The sequence below is a fragment of the Phyllobates terribilis genome, unplaced genomic scaffold, assembly GCF_046119375.1.
Source record: "Phyllobates terribilis strain yellow unplaced genomic scaffold, ASM4611937v1 Scaffold_12__6_contigs__length_324123572, whole genome shotgun sequence".
Classification (NCBI taxonomy): Eukaryota; Metazoa; Chordata; class Amphibia; order Anura; family Dendrobatidae; genus Phyllobates; species Phyllobates terribilis.
This window is the reverse complement of record NW_027362772.1, coordinates 33,967,038-33,984,646: the sequence shown is the minus strand read 5'-3', so window position 1 is coordinate 33,984,646 and position 17,609 is coordinate 33,967,038. Positions and strand designations below refer to the sequence as shown.

The following is a 17,609-nucleotide window of genomic DNA, read 5'->3' as shown; positions in this document are numbered from 1 at the left end:
AGGATCAGCGCAACTTTAAGGTCATACCTGGTGCTGGGCTGCAGGGAGAGACGAGAAAGCGTCCAGGGCCCTCCCTCTTAGCCTGGTGGACAGGGTGCGTGCCCAGTCTGCCTTGGGTACCTGGTACTGGAGACACACCTGTTCAAACCCTTTCAGGAAAAGGTCCAGGTCTCCGTCCGACTCCAGGACAGGCAGATCCTCTGAGCGCAGCTTAGCTTTTGGGGCTGCTGGAGTCTGTGCTGTTTGAGCCGGTGGGTCCTGCCGGCTCCGCAGCTGGGCTAACTGTAGCTGGTACTGCCTCTCCTCCTTTCTTTCCTGGGCATCTCGCTCAGCTTGCCACTTTCTTTCCTGGGCATCTCACTCAGCTTGCCACATGTGGAGCACGGCCTGGCTCTGCTCCTGCTGTCCATCTCTCGGGTTACTGGCCCCTCCAGCTGGAGCTGTGGATTGCATAACAGAATGTCCAGGATTTTCGTGGGTGTCGGGGCCACTTCCACCCTCCTCTGACACCTCAGTCTGGTCAGCGACTGGCACCATACTGCCACCTTCCTTCCAGCTCAGCGTCCCCTCTGGTAGCACTCATCTGGGAACCTTTGCTTCTGAGGCAGTATGCCATCCACCAGAGACAGTAGCCAAATAAAAGATAGGACAGATAACTAAGAAGGGGGAAGGGTACAGTATCGTACACATGCTTTCACTGTATACTATGTCTGATCTAGTAACTAGCACCGAGCTCAGTTCACAGATATCCAGATCCCACCCGCTGCCACCAATTGTCACAAACCGATCGGAGCCACGTGCCCCTGATCCTTCCTCACAACTTCCGTGAGTTCCAGGTTTAGGATAATGTGAAGCGAGCTTATAAATTTTATAGATTTATTTACTCAAAAGAGCGATGCTAGGTACAATATATACAAGCAGTTACAAGATATATATATACAGTAGTCAGACAAATACAGTAAGGAAGCAGTAATACGATAAAGCAAAATTAAAAGGAATAAAAGTGAATATACCACACTTTCATCAAAGGTCTCTGGACACGGCAGGAAGGGTGCTGTCATCGGTCCAGGGCGGTTCCTTGTGTCTTTCTGCCCATCTGTAGCGACAGGTGACCCTCAACAGAAGACGCCTCCTCTCTCACAGAGGGACACATTTATATGTAACTTGGGCAGGGCAGAAAATAGGCGATTTACATGTAATCTCCTCTTCCCTTCTATCAAACATTTCATAATCCATTTCCCAGCAATATTCTCATTGTAAGGTGCGCATGGTAATTGATCTAACACAGGAGCTTCCCCTGACTTCAGAGGTAATTCAATTAGCTATTCCTCATTGCCATGATTCAATTAGCTCCCCCATACTCTAGTCAGGAATAGGCGTTTGCACTACAAAAGTATATATCCTAGCTGACCTGTATTCAATTCTCGCCTGGGGTCCTTTGAAGTCAGACAGACTAGCATTCCTGCTGAGACCTTCATAACTGGGAATATGAATTTCCAGTCCCTGGCCTTACCACAGTGTGGATTACCTATACTTAACTATTACACCACCAATTCTGTCCCTTACACAGCAGCAGCTCTCTCTACTCTGCCTTTCTGAAGGGTACACTGTGATGAGCAATGCGGCGCCAGGTCTTACATACACCTGATTATGCTGTGTGGCCAGCCAATCACTGTAATACCCACAGCCAAGATGGCTACGGTATTACAGTGAGTGGCAGACAATCCCTGCATGTTCATTGGCTCTCTAAAGAGCGCCAACCATGCAGGGAGGGGACCTGAGCTTCCGCCCGAGCATCCCGGAAATACTCACCGAGCGCCGAGAATCTCGAGCAGTGAGATGCATGGGCGAGTACCGAACAGTGGAGAGCATACTCGCTCATCACTAATTATCGTCATCATCCATAGAGGTTTAAGCTTACATTGAGCTTAGCTAATTTTCCTGGGCTCGGCTTTAGAAACTACATATTTCTTCTACATTTCCTTCTATATGAAAATATGGTATTAAATGTCAGCCATGAAACTAACTTAAAACAACCCTTCATCCTTAGAATGAAAAGTGACAATACATATGTCATGTATAGTTGCCCTTCTTGGTGCCACTGACTCCTCTTTTCAGATTGGCATACTGTTCCTCCTGCTTCCAAGGTCGCTGCCACATTGGCATAGATAATGCAGTGGTAAGTTGAATGCCATGCCTTTCCTGATTTCCAATTTCACAGCATAAGAAAGGCATGGTTTTCTTTATTTCACAAAGGCAGGAGGTACACGTTAGACACAACTAAAATGGAGTCAAAATACACAAGGAAATTTTACTATCACACTCTTTTTTGTGATTCTTGTGGTACTTTTGCTTAAAATGGGTAATCTGAAGCTGGGGGTCTTCTTTCGATGAACTCCATATATACTAGTATAATGTATAGACAATATTCACAACAGTTATCTTCTCCTTACCCTTGGGAGTCACTACAATGACAACCTCTTTAAACCAGACTACTGTAATTCATTATACAGGGTCGGCCATTTATATGGATACACCTAAATTAAATGGGAATGATTGGTGATATCAATTCCCGTTTGTGGCACATTAGTATATGGGAGGGGGAAAACTTTTCCAGATGGGTGGTGACCATGGCGGTCATTTTGAAGTCAGCCATTTGGGATCCAACTTTATTTTTTTCAAGGGAAGAGGGTCATGTGACACATCAAAATTATTGAGAATTTCATAAGATAAACAATGGTGTGCTTGGTTTTAACGTAACTTTTTTCTTTCATGAGGTTTTTACAAGTTTATGACCACTTATAAAATGTGTTCAAAGTGCTGCCCATTGTGTTGGATTGTCAATGCAAGCCTCTTCTTCCACTCTTGACACACTGATAGCAACACCACAGAAGAAATGCTAGCACAGGCTTCCATTATCCGTTGATTCAGATGCTGCACATCTCGTATCTTGATGGTATGGTGCTGTATATGGGGTACAAAGAGAGTGGGGCCATTATTCATCAATGGAAACCTCAATGCCACTGGATATCTGAAATTGCTACATGATGATGTGCTGCCCTCTTTATGCACTGAAGATGGCACGTTCCCTGAGTTTTTCCAACAAGATAGTGCACCACCACATTATGGGTGTCAGGTCTGAGCATTCCTACATGAATAGTTTCCTTCAAAGTGGATTGGTCGTCGTGGGCCAGTTGAATGCCCACCAAGGTCTCCTGATCTGACTCCCTTAGACTTTTATCTTTGGGGTCATCTGAAGGCAATTGTCTATGCTGTGAAGATGCGAGATATGCAGCATCTGAAACAATGGATACTGGAAGCCTGTGCTAGCATTTCTTCTGCGGTGTTGCTATCAGTGTGTCAAGAGTGGGAGAAGAGGCTTGCATTGACAATCCAACACAATGTTCAGCACTTTGAACACATTTTATAACTGGTCATAAACTTGTAAAAAACTCATGAAAGAATAAAGTTACGTTAAAACCAAGCACACCATTGTTTTTCTTATGAAATTCTCAATAATTTTGATGTGTCACATGACCCTCTTGCCATTGAAAAAAATAAAGTTGTATTCAAAATGGCCAACTTCAAAATGGCCGCCATGGTCACCAGCCATCTGAAAAAGTTTTCCCCCTCCCATATACTAATGTGCCACAAACAAGAAGTTGATATCACCAACCATTCCCATTTAATTTAGGTGTATCCATATAAATGGCCCACCCTGTACAATTAAGCATTGAGGGATACCCTAATAGATTGGAAGTCCACAGGCCACCCTTCTATTTCACGCAGCGCTGGATCCTCACTTGAAGGCATAAAAGCCTTAATACACATCAGACTAAGTTTGGCAGAACCTATCAATTTTGGTAGAATCAGTTGACCATCAGATATGAATGGAGTCTTCCATGATGTCAGGAGAGAAACTGATTGTACAGATTAAATTTAGATGTTTGATCCTTTTGATCTCAGGACAGATAAGCTGCAGCCAAAGATGTCTGGCATTGGCTTTCTTCCCTTTCCCAATTAAAAATGCATGAACCAAACCTCAAATAATGTTTGTACCTAATTGACTTAATATCTCACATATTCACAGTTAATCAATGCTAGGAATAAAAATATTTTTTGGACTTGAAACAGGGCATGAGCGGAGCAGAACTGATTTCTTATAATATAAATTTAAATTATTGCTGCATAAAGTATAAGGATCGCTGATAATATGTATCATTCTACTATATCGTCTTCTGTGATGCCATTGTGTATTATTTCCAGATTAGTATCTCCTCACACACCACCAATACAGGACGACACGGAGGGACCACAAATGAATACCAATAGATCTCAATAGTAAAACCAATTCAAGAGTCGTCTAATCATTTGCCTAAAATAAAATAAAAAATGAGAACTGTATTTCATAGAATCATCACTGGATGAACTTTTCAACAGGAGGTCACACCAGGACTCTTGAAGAAAGGAAGTTGAAAATGCTGATTCCGTTTAGTTACGTCCAAAAGATGGTTTATAATAAGATGTTTCATGTGGTCATGACCATTACTGTAACGCGCTGAGTGCTATCTCCTTACTTCCCAAAAGAATCAGGTTTTTCCGAAACCTGTAAGGACCAGAGAAAAGAAAGCAGTACTTCAGTCTTCCTTGCATTTAATGGATGGATTTTTATTTACAACATTCAAGATTTGATGCGAAAAAGTTGTCAGAAATGTCACAAGTTGTTTTGACTTAAATATACGTTTAGAGTTTGTTTCCACACATATTTAAAACTGGACAAGTTTTGGTCTACTTGATGGCCCGAGTCTAAGATGCAAGAAAGTCTCTGCCTTTAGTGCCTTTAGCCTCCTAAAATGTTTTGGTTAATAATATTATTTAATAGTTGGTAACATTTATTTCTTTGTTATTTCCTAAAAGACGTAGTCTCAGTTTTGAAAGTTATCTCTTATCTGTTACTGGATAACTTCCAGATCTCTGGCGTCCAACCGCTGAAGCTGAAGAACCCATTGTCTGGAGCAGATGTCAGCCATGTGCACTGCCTTTCCGCGCATTTTATGGGAGAGGTGAAGAGCAACCAAGCAAAGCTCTCGATAATCTCCATTAAGAAACAAATGGAGTAGAGGTGCACAGGGTCAACCACTATCGATTCATCCCAGTTCTCATGGGCCAGTGTTTGGACGCCCCACAATCGGGAAGGTATCTCCAATCCTTGGAATAGGAGATAACTTTCAAACTTGAGATTACCCCTTTTAAGTGTTAGAATTCAGTTTCATCAGAGGGTCAAGTTGGTCCTCTGTCTATGACTGCACCTCTGTTGGTCCAGACAGGTTGTTGTGTATATGCACCCGATGTTCAAAACTTCTAACATATGTAATAACATACATTATAGCAGGAACACAAGTCCACAAAAATACAACTGTAGTTTCCAAGTAACTTCATAGAAAACATTCATGAGAATCTGAAGACCCACCTCTTCCGACAATCCTACAACCTGCAGTGACCATCGCTCCACCATACCTCTGCACGACCAGCTCTACCCTTACCTACTGTATCTTCACCCATCCTCTGTAGACTGCGAGCCCTCGCGGGCAGGGTCCTCTCTTCTTCTGTACCAGTTTGCCGTTGCGTTTTTGTTCAAGATTTCTGCAATTCTTTTTGCTATGTATACCCCCCTTTTTCACATGTAAAGTGCCAAGGAATAAATGGAGCTATAATAGTAAATAATGATAATTGCACAATTACTGAGTATTTCTCCCACAGTGGAGCAGGATTCATATTCATCCATAGAAACAACATGAATTCTGTCGTGTCCACAAAGTAAATACACTTTCACAGGATCTGTAAATTATTTTCAACAATTTACAAAATGTATCACCTGTTTGGGCAAAATAGAAAACTTAAACATTTCGTCACAAAATATTATCTTTCAGACTCTCTAGGTTCATTAAGTGACTTAAAGATTCAAGAGCATTCCTCTCTAGGCTAATCTGAACTGAATTTAAAGTCTATATACACCTTCCACAGAATATATTTTTATTGTTCATTTGTTTCCCAAATGCTAAGTTAAGTAACTTTTTCTACTTCTTCTTCTTCTTCATTAAAAATGTTCTACAATTTTATTGCTGCAGTGTCTGAACACCTTTATCTGACTGAGTGATCTTGAAAAATGTTACCAATCGGTCCGAGCTACTGGTTCTGAAGGCTCTCTCTGGTTATATGTATGGATTCAGTCACACCTCGCTATACTGTAGGTGGCAGCTGTGAGCTCTGTTGGTACCTTGATTGGCAGCTGGATCTGCAGCACATCTGTGTACAGTGAGCTTTCAATTAGGCTAAGTGCCCACAAAGCAGAAATGCTGCAGATTTTTTCCGCATCTCCGTGCCAGGAAAAACGCATTCGGATTTTACAAGCGTTTTTCCTGCCAAGTTGTCAAGCATCACTTGGAAAGTGCTTGACAACTTGGTCACACTATATAAATCCTTGCAAACGGCATGGATTTATATAGTGTGACCAAGTTAATAGTTAAAAAAAGAATAAAAATGGTAAAAAATAAAAAACTTACCTTCCAATGGCCCCCGGTCTCCTTCTCCTGTGCATCCGGTATCTTGGGCAGCTCGCGGTGGTGTAAAAGGACCTCCCATGACGTAATTTAGTCATGTGACAGGTCACGCGACCACCGACAGGCATTCCTCACATGTATTAAAGTTGTCAAACAGTCGACGATCATGCTCACGGCTTGACTCAAGCATAATGTCTGAGCACGCTGAAGATACTCGGAAAACACCCGAGCATGCTCGTAAATCTCGAGTAACGAGCATGCTCGCTCATCACTATTTACTATGGTATCAAGTTATTGCAAGTAAGTGGGATTCTGCTGTATTATTCCTGGCCACTTCACAATGACTATCGCTCAGTGTGCAGCGGCTCCTTCAATCAGCTGAAACATGGAGTGATGGGAGTTGGACCCCTTCTTTGAGATACTGATGACTTATCCTAAGGATGCCACATTACATACTGGTCTAATTTAACCATACTTATTTATTATGAATTGCTTATATAGCTCTATCATATTCCACAGCACTTTACAGGCATTTTCATGACTGTCCTCAATGGGGCTTGCAATGTAAGCTACCCAACAAACTCTGTTGTTGGTGGAAAATATCTCCATAAGGGTACGTTCACATGGCCGCATTTGCGGTTCAAGTGCTACCCGTGGAAAGAAACCCCAGATGGCATTCGGACCAATGTTATATAATTTTGCTGTTCAAATGACCATTTTTCACATGGACCGATTGACTGCATGAAAAAATTGTAGCACTCACTATTCTATTCCGTATTTTGAAGGAGACTCACCTATTCGAGACTATACATCCCATGCGAAACAATGACAAAGCAGCCAAATTGTGTTAATACTTTACAATTCTTTAACACAGGAAACTATACAGGGTGGGCCATTTATATGGATACACCTAAATTAAATGGGAATGGTTGGTGATATCAACTTCCTGTTTGTCACACATTAGTATATAGGAGGGGGAAAACTTTTCCAGATGGCTGGTGACCATGGCGGTCATTTTGAAGTCGGCCACTTTGGATCCAACTTTATTTTTTTCAATGGGAAGAGGGTCATGTGACACATCAAACTTATTGAGAATTTCATAAGAAAAACAATGGTGTGCTTGGTTTTAACGTAACTTTATTCTTTCATGAGTTATTTAGAAGTTTATGACCACTTATAAAATGAGTTCAAGTGCTGCCCATTGCGTTGGATTGTCAATGCAACCCTCTTCTCCCACTCTTGACACACTGATAGCAACACCGCAGAAGAAATGCTAGCACAGGCTTCCAGTATCCGTTGTTTCAGATGCTGCACATCTCGTATCTTGATGGTATGGTGTTAAATATGGGGTACAAAAATAGTGGGGCCATTCTTCATCATTGGAAACCTCAATGCCACTGGATATCTGAAATTGCTATATGATGATGTGTTGCCCTCTTTATACACTGAAGATGGCACGTTCCTTCAGTTTTTCCAACAAGATGGTGCACCACCACATTATGGGTGTCAGCTCCGAGCATAGCTACATGAACAGCTTCCTGGAAAGTGGATTGGTTATCGTGGGCCAGTTCAATGGCCACCAAGGTCTCCTGATCTGACTCCCTTAGACTTTTATCTTTGGGGTCATCTGAAGGCAATTGTCTATGCTGTTAAGATACGAGATGTGCAGCATCTGAATCAACGGATACTGGAAGCCTATGCTGGCATTTCTTCTGCGGTGTTGCTATCAGTGTGTCAAGAGTAGGAGAAGAGGGTTGCATTGACAATCCAACACAATAGGCAGCACTTTGAACACATTTTATAAGTGGTCATAAACTTGTAAAAAACTCATTAAAGAATAAAGTTACGTTAAAACCAAGCACACCATTGTTTTTCTTATGAAATTCTCAATAAGTTTGAAGTGTCACATGACCTTCTTCCCATTGAGGCAACTTAAAACTCTAAAAAAAACTTTAAACTTCCAAAATGTATTAGTTATTTATCACTTCTGGAGAAGATATGTGTCAGATTGATTGTTTCTGCCTTTCTTTGTGCTTGCGTAATCTGTGACAAGTTGGAATTCTTTTTAATGGGGAAGAAAGAAATTGCGGTCGGCCCATTTATAAATTTGTATGGAGTGCCAATCCAGTCTATAAGATTAAACCAATGGAAAACAAATAGTGTATGTAAAAGGAACACTGCACATTCAAATAATTGAGATTTTATTATGAAAAATAGAAACAGAAAAAATACAGCAATTAAAAATAATTAAACACACCGAAAGTGTGCATGATAAAATATCTCATCCCAAAATATTGAGCAAGAATGAATGATGTCCTTATACCAAAATAATGGGTACAGATATGAAGTTGGAACATACAAAAATCCAAAAACAATACTCCAAAAACTAATAATGTAATACAGTTAAAAAATATTTGGAGAATGGGTGTGCAATAAATATGTTTGGCAACTTAAAAGGCATAATGAGGAAATAAGAGAAGGAAAACTCGCAAGAGGTGCGTGGCAGCAATAGCGATACTGCTCAACAAAGAAAAGCCATGCATGGTAGAGAAATAAAGTAAAACATAATAATAAATAATAATGACAGCCCATAGGTAAAATAGAAGATAAAGAATTAAATTTAGCCATTATACAGTATCTGTAAACAACAAGAAGTGGACAGATGGGCCCAATGTGTTTCGCCATACACAGCGGCTTCATCCGGAGCTCAGATTGTAGGTAGAGCTGTGTTTTATATGGAACAAAAGTTCTTATAGGTAAAACCTGAAATGGAAGGAAAGGAGGATCGATCTAGCAGCCAAAAGGCACAGTGGAGTACTCCTAATGCTGCATGTTACCTGTGCATAATTCCAAATAATAGGCCGGTGCACGTGGGATAGAAGACCAAAGGTCTAATTTTTTTTTGTTTCCCCAGATTTTGCATATCTTTTTTCTTTCCATTAGCATTTATTTAATGTGATTTCCTAAAAAGTTGCCCTTTATATTTATTGCATTAAAACTTGTGCAACTATGCACTGGAATGCCTTCATCTCATCAGTCTCAGTAGACCAAGTATTTACTGGTGTGTTAAAGAGTTACACATAACTCAAGTTTCGAATATGGTGTAAACAAGTTTTTTTTGTGCAAACTGACGATAAGTAAAATGTAAAGCCAAAATAGTCCTCAAAATGAGAAATAAAAGAAGAAAAGTCCTCCATTGATGTATCAGACTGCAAGAAATGCTGCTAATTTGTAGAACTACTGTACAATAGCAAAGAAATGGCTGCCAACTGGTTGGAAAACTCAGTGGTGAGCAATATAAATCAATATCAATGATGGGGGATGTGAAGATCTGAGGTTGTGGGTTATAATAATCACCTAGGCAGGTTAACGATGCAACAATATTTTATTCCTTACATCCATGGTTTTATAACAATTCCAGCTAAAATGGCCAAAATACAATGGTCTCAGTTCACAAGTTCCCAACTTGGGATCAGTAGTCCCACTGTCCCCATACCAGGCGACACTCACTGTCTCCCTACTTTTGATTGGCCCACAGATTTCGTATCTCCCGCCAGTATAGGCCAGTATAGTCTGTAGGTACAGTCCACGCTCCTCCAGATGACAGATAACACAACCGAAGCCCATGAATCGAGCAACAATAATCCTTAAGAAAGGTAATCAAATCCATACGACAGATCCCACAATTGTAGAACATGTGTCCAGCCCATCTGGCAACCAATCTCCACACTCCATAGGCCATCCATCCTTGGCTCCAGGTCCTTAGCCTACATCTTATCCCTTCAATGACTTTCCTCCAACTCCTGACTAACAATGTGACTTATCACTCCCTCCCTTGGATCAGCCCCCTGAATGCAGAAGTGTTCACACCCTACCCCTTAAGCACTTACTTTAAACTTAAATACTGAAGAATATTCCAGAAGCTCTTCATCTGAGACTGCATGTGAAACCCCCTGTAATGACGGCTCCGCTGGGTCTACTTTCCCTATCCACACAATGTGACTAGTGGCTGTTAGAACAATGGCTTGAGGCTCCTGAGATACTAATGAGATTACTGGAATGCTGGACACTTTACAAGTGAAATTAGTGTAAATACTGGCTAGCAAGCAGAACATTATTAAAACACAGGAAGCAAAACTCTAGTAAAGCACAATAATAAGATTGACGAAACCGGTGCTCTGTGCTGGAAAAGTCTGCATCCCTTAGACCCATGGACTCTGCTCCACGAGCATTGGTTTAATAGTCTTTGAACAAGGTCAGCGCCTCGCAGGGGATGAGAAACATTTTGTGCGAAGGTCAAAATAGCTAGAAAAATGAGAAATCAAAGGGACAGTGAAACCTTGATCGATACAAACTTTCAAAACTGTGCTCTTGAATTTGTGGTGTAGGATTCAGTCATTCTTGTTACTGGTTTGGTGGTGTTTATCTGACTTTCCGCTTTTTCAAAACTATAAGTAAATTTATTATCAGTACAAATGTTTTTTGCCCAGAGTTTAATTAATTAATGCACTGTATAACCATACACTTCAAATTTTGAAGGCTAAACCTCAGTATCACAAGAAATGTCCATGTTTGCAACCCCCAGCAGAAGCCACAGCCTCATTTTTTCCCTAGGTTATAGTGATATGTGAATACAGAGTAATATTGTAACACTGTTTCTGTTCTATTGACAATTCTGCCAATTTTTTTTTACATTTAAAATTTGGAGACATTCGCCTTGCAACATAGTTGACATATTATCAAAATTCTTAGGGTTAGAATAATTATGGAAATATCTCATTAATGTATTCTTTTGTTTTATTACTTTTGTACCAAAAATATACTTAAAAAAACATTTGTGAATGTTGTAGTTTTGATTTTTACTTATTTCATTGTCTGAGGAGGAAAGTAGCAAAATTAACACTTTTTGAATTATCTTTTGTTTTCTTACAGCATTTAATTTACACGTCAGTTTTATTCTGGGTTGACTCAATACCCAATTTTTTAAGTTTTAAGAACTTTTGCTTAATAATAAAGTCACCTTTCCTTTAAATTGTTTTTGTATATCACTAGTTTCTAAAAGCTAGAACTTTTTACTTTTCAGTAGACATTAGTGTTGAGCGAGCACTAAAATGCTTGGGTGCTCGAAGCTCGGGCAGAGCTCGACCCGAGCAACGAGCCCAATGTTAGTCTATGGGAGACCCGAGCATTTTTGCGGCGGCACCCCCGGCAGTCTGTAGAAAGCCTAAAAAGTGCCCAAAACGATAGTGACAGTGCTCAAAAGACATGGGGACAGCATGTCAACAACCTGGTCAGAGGTATTAAGCCACTTTTATGGGCTCACAAGAAAAAGTTCAAAAACGAAACTGAAACGGTTTTCCTGTGAAATATGTTAAGGAAGTTCGTTTCCAGGGTAAAGACTTGTGTATAAGGTAAAATAAATAACTAAAAACAAAAATACTCCTATACACCTTGGGCTATGTTCACAAGTAGCATTTTTTATGCGTTTTTGCACTTTTGTATTGCTTTCAACCATGACAAATGCATTCACCGGAAAATGTCATTTTAACATTTTACAATTTTATTTGGCCATGTGCTGTGTGATACATGCATACAGCGCTGAAAAGACATGGGAACAGCATGGGGAAGATCTCTGGAAGCATCTCTGACACCCAGGTCACTGCCTAAAAGTGTGCCCATCAGAAGTGATTCTTGCCGCATCAGAAGATGCAGACTTGCAACTATCCCCATGCAAGTCCTTCTCCCAGAGCAGTGTTCAATTGTACCTCCCCCATTCCTTGCAATGCAAGTGCAAGTATGCAGCCTGTCACTCACCCACCCCCAGGCTGCAATACCATACTGCTAGCTTGCTTGCACTTGAAATTGGGCCTTTTAGGCATGTGGAGGCAGACGCCGGCCACCATGTCATGGCAGCGTCGGCGGCCTGGTGTCCACGCTCGGTCCCCAGCTGCCAGGGGGCGGCCGGGTGTCCATAAACAGTCCCCAACAGCCCCTATTTCTCCTCTGAACTTCCCCCACACTTTTCTTAGCCTGGCCTGCTTTAGGGCAGCATTGGACGAGCCCACCAGAGAACCAGACTCCTCCAGTGGGCCCTGGCTTCTCCATCAGGGGAGTTAAGAGTGCCAAGGTGAGGAGCATGATGATGATGATAGAAGTTAGCATCTGCTTTGTTTTCTTGGAATGCAAGCGTAAGTGTGCAACCTGCCACCCACCCACCACCAGGCTGCAATACCATACTGCTAGCTTGCACTTGAAATGAGGCCTTTTAGTTTGGAGGAGGCCGAAGCTGGCCACTACCTCTTGGCTGCTTCGGCAGCGAGGTATCCATACTCTGTCCCCAGACGCCCGGCCGCAGGGTATCCACGCTCGGTCCCCAGCCGCCAGGGGGCGACCGGGTGTCCATAAATGGTCCCCAGCCGCACCTATTTCTCCGCTGATCTTCCCCCACACTTTTCTTAGCCTGGCCTGCTTTAGGGCAGCATTGGACAAGCCCACCAGAGAACCAGACTCCTCCGGTGGGCCCTGGCTTCTCCATCAGGGGAGTTGAGAGTGCCAAGGTGATGAGCATGATGATGATGATATAAGTTAGCGTCTGCTTTGTTTTCTTGGAATGCAAGCGCATGTATGTAGTAGCGGCTAGGCCTGAGGTGGTCAGCGTTTTGGCGCATATCCTACCTCCTCCGAGGATTGCTGGATGTTTTCCTGCTACTATCCCAGTTCTATGACTCCCATTAAAACAAAGCTTCAGGTGATGAATGATGGATGAGGTGGTGGCAAAGGAGAAAGAGCAGGAGGAACAGGGACCATTCACATCAATATCAGGCCAGTCAACCACACATGTCTTGTAGGATATGTTTCTGTACCAAAAGGAGCGGTTAGGTTACACAGTTATAGGGCATGCAGTGAGTGCAATGCCTAACAAAAATTTTGAGGCACTCCAATGCCCCTTGGAAGTGACATGTAGGTCAGAGGGCCTTAACTAAACTGTTTTTTCCATTTATAGCAACTTGTTCTCCTGTGCACTGTTGGCCTAAGCAGTGAATGGAAGGCTTTCCAAAAATTATGAGGAACTGCAATGCCCCTTGAAACAGACATGGATTTCAGCATACTAAATACCTTCTACCCATTATTGGGGAGTGGGTATCCATTAGTGTTCACCTATGAATTGAAAAGCAAAAGCTGACTAAGATTAGGAGGAAATGCAATGCCCGTTGGAAGAATGGTGGAGGTCGCAGTGGAATAAAAAGACAAAATCAATGCCCCTTGGAAAAGTGGTGGAGGTCGCAGTAGTTTAACAAGACGGTTTAAATGCCCCTTGGAAGAGACGTGGAGGTTGCAGTGGAATAAAAAGACAATATCAATACCCCTGGGAAAAGTGGTGGAGGTCCCAGTAGCTTAACAAGATGGTTTTAATGTCCCTTGGAAGAGACGTGGAGATTGCGGTAGCTTAACAAGATGGTTTTAATGCCCCTTGGAAGAGACGTGGAGGTCGCAGTGGAATAAAAAGACAATATCAATGCCCCTGGGTAAAGTGGTTGAGGTCGCAGTAGCTTAGCAAGACAGTTTTAATGCCCATTGGAAAAGACGTGGAGGTTGCGGTAGCTTAACAAGACGGTTTTAATGCCCCTTGGAAGAGACGTGGAGGTCGCAGTGGTATAAAAGGACAATACCAATGCCCCTGGGAAAAGTGAAGGAGGTCGCAGTAGCTTAACAAGACAGTTTTAATGCCCCTTGGAAGAGACGTGGAGGTTGCAGTAGCTTAACAAGACGGTTGTAATGCCCTTTGGAAAAGACGTGGAGGTAGCAGTGGAATAAAAAGACAATATCAATGCCCCTGGGAAAAGTGGTGGAGGTCGCAGTAGCTTAACAAAACGGTTTTAATGCCCCTTGGAAGAGACGTGGAGGTTGAAGTAGCTTAACAAGACGGTTTTCATGCAACTTGGAAGAGACGTGGAGGTTGCAGTGGAATAAAAAGTCAATATCAATGCCCCTGGGAAAAGTGGTGGAGGTCGCAGTAGTTTAACAAGACGGTTTAAATGCCCCTTGGAAGAGACGTGGAGGTCGCAGTGGAATAAAAAGACAATATCAATGCCCCTGGGAATAGTGCTGGAGGTCGCAGTAGCTTAACAAGACGGTTTTAATGCAACTTGGAAGAGACGTGGAGGTTGCAGTGGAATAAAATCACAATATCAATGCCCCTGGGAAAAGAGGTGGAGGTCACAGTAGCTTAACAAGACAGTTTTAATGCCCGTTGGAAGAGACGTGGAGGTCACAGTGGAATAAAAAGACAATATCAATGCCAGTGGGAAAAGAGGTGGAGGTCGCAGTAGCTTAACAAGACAGTTTTAATGCCCATTGGAAAGGACGTGGAGGTTGCGGTAGCTTAACAAGACGGTTTTAATGCCCCTTGGAAGAGACGTGGAGGTCGCAGTGGAATAAAAGGACAATATCAATACCCCTGGGTAAACTGGTGGAGGTCGCAGCAGCTTAACAAGACGGTTTTAATGCCCCTTGGCAGAGACGTGGAGGTCGCAGTGGAATAAAAAGACAATATCAATGCCCCTGGGAAAAGTGGTGGAGGTCGCAGTAGCTTAACAAGACGGTTTTAATGCCCCTTGGAAGAGACGTGGAGAACGCATTGGAATAAAAAGACAATATCAATGCCCCTGGGAAAAGTGGTGCAGGTCGCAATTGCTTAACAAGACGGTTTTAATGCCCCTTGGAAGAGACGTGGAGGCTGCAGTAGCTTAACAAGACGGTTTTAATGCACATTGGAAGAGACGTGGAGGTCGCAGTGGAATAAAATGACAATATCAATGCCCCTGGGAAAAGTGGAGGAGGTCGCAGTAGCTTAAAAAGACAGTTTTAATGCCCCTTGGAAGATACGTGGAGGTTGTAGTAGCTTAACAAAACGGTTTTAATGCCCCTTGGAAGAGACGTGGAGGTCGCAGTGGAATAAAAAGACAATATCAATGCCCCTGGGAAAAGTGGTGGAGGTCACAGTAGCTTAACAAGACGGTTGAAATGCCCTTTGGAAAAGACGTGGAGGTAGCAGTGGAATAAAAAGACAATATCAATGCCCCTGGGAAAAGTGGTGGAGGTCGCAGTAGCTTAACAAAATGGTTTTAATGCCCCTTGGAAGAGACGTGGAGGTTTAAATAGCTTAACAAGATGGTTTTAATGCAACTTGGAAAAGACGTGTAGGTTACAGTGGAACAAAAAGTCAATATGAATGCCCCTGGGAAAAGTGGTGGAGGTCGCAGTAGTTTAACAAGATGATTTAAATGCCCCTTGGAAGAGACGTGGAGGTCGCAGTGGAATAAAAAGACAATATCAATGCCCCTGGGAAAAGTGCTGGAGGTCGCAGTAGCTTAACAAGACGGTTTTAATGCAACTTGGAAGAGACGTGGAGGTTGCAGTGGAATAAAATCACAATATCAATGCCCCTGGGAAAAGAGGTGGAGGTCACAGTAGCTTAACAAGACAGTTTTAATGCCCGTTGGAAGAGACGTGGAGGTCACAGTGGAATAAAAAGACAATATCAATGCCAGTGGGAAAAGAGGTGGAGGTCGCAGTAGCTTAACAAGACGGTTTTAATGCCCTTTGGAAAAGACGTGGAGGTTGGAGTAGCTTAACAAGATGGTTTTAATGCCCCTTGGAAAAGAGGTGGAGGTCGCAGTAGCTTAAAAAGACAGTTTAATGCCCGTTGGAAGAGACGTGGAGGTAGCAGTGGAATAAAAAGATAATATCAATGCCCCTGGGAAAAGTGGTGGAGGTCGCAGTAGCTTAACAAGACAGTTTTAATTGCCCTCGGAAGAGACGTGGAGGTTGCAGTAGCTTAACAAGACAGTTTTAATGCCCCTTGGAAGAGACGTGGAGGTCGCTGTGGAAGAAAAAGACAATATCAATGCCCCTGGGAAAAGTGGTGGAGGTCGAAGCAGTTTAACAAGATGGTTTAAATGCCCCTTGGAAGAGACGTGGAGGTTGCAGTAGCTTAACAAGATGGTTTTAATGCCCACTGGAAGAGACGTGGAGGTCGCAGTGGAATAAAAAGACAATATCAATGCCCCTGGGAAAAGTGATGGAGGTCGCAGTAGCTTAACAAGACGGTTTTAATGCAACTTGGAAGAGACGTGGAGGTTGCAGTGGAATAAAATCACAATATCAATGCCCCTGGGAAAAGAGGTGGAGGTCACAGTAGCTTAACAAGACAGTTTTAATGCCCGTTGGAAGAGACGTTGAGGTCACAGTGGAATAAAAATACAATATCAGTGCCAGTGGGAAAAGAGGTGGAGGTCGCAGTAGCTTAACAAGACGGTTTTAATGCCCTTTGGAAAAGACGTGGAGGTTGCAGTAGCTTAACAAGATGGTTTTAATGCCCCTTGGAAAAGAGGTGGAGATCGCAGTAGCTTAACAAGACAGTTTTAATGCCCATTGGAAGAGACGTGGAGGTAGCAGTGGAATAAAAAGACAGTATCAATGCCCCTTGGAAAAGTGGTGGAGGTCGCAGTAGCTTAACAAGACAGTTTTAATGCTCCTCGGAAGAGACGTGGAGGTTGCAGTAGCTTAACAAGACAGTTTTAATGCCCCTTGGAAGAGACGTGGAGGTTGCTGTGGAACAAAAAGACAATATCAATGCCCCTGGGAAAAGTGGTGGAGGTCGCAGCAGCTTAACAAGACGGTTTAAATGCCCCTTGGAAGAGACGTGGAGGTTGCAGTAGCTTAACAAGGCGGTTTTAATGCCCCTTGGAAGAGACGTGGAGGTCACAGTGGAATAAAAAGACAATATCAATGCACCTGGGAAAAATGGTGGAGTTCGCAGTAGCTTAACCAGACGGTTTTAATGCCCCTTGGAAGAGAAGAGGAGGTTGCAGTAGCTTAACAAGATGGTTTTAATGCCCACTGGAAGAGACGTGGAGGTCGCAGTGGAATAAAAGACAATATCAATGCCAATGGGAAAAGTGGTGGCGGTCGCAGTAGCTTAACAAGACAGTTTTAATGCCCCTTGGAAGAGAAGTGGAGGTTGCAGTGGAATAAAAAGACAATATC

The 17,609-nt window shown here is 42.6% G+C and overlaps 1 protein-coding gene across 1 annotated transcript in view; it reads left to right on the top strand.

Moving 5' to 3' along the window:
* LOC141172995 (B-cell receptor CD22-like) overlaps nucleotides 1-5,688 on the top strand; it is a 42,172-nt gene extending 36,484 nt beyond the window's left edge. Inside the window, exon 9 of the mRNA XM_073657611.1 lies at nucleotides 4,267-5,688. Coding sequence (XP_073513712.1) covers nucleotides 4,267-4,332 — 66 coding nt within the window. The 3' untranslated portion in view covers nucleotides 4,333-5,688. The remainder of the gene's footprint in view (nucleotides 1-4,266) is intronic.
* The last annotated feature ends 11,921 nt before the right edge of the window (nucleotides 5,689-17,609 follow it).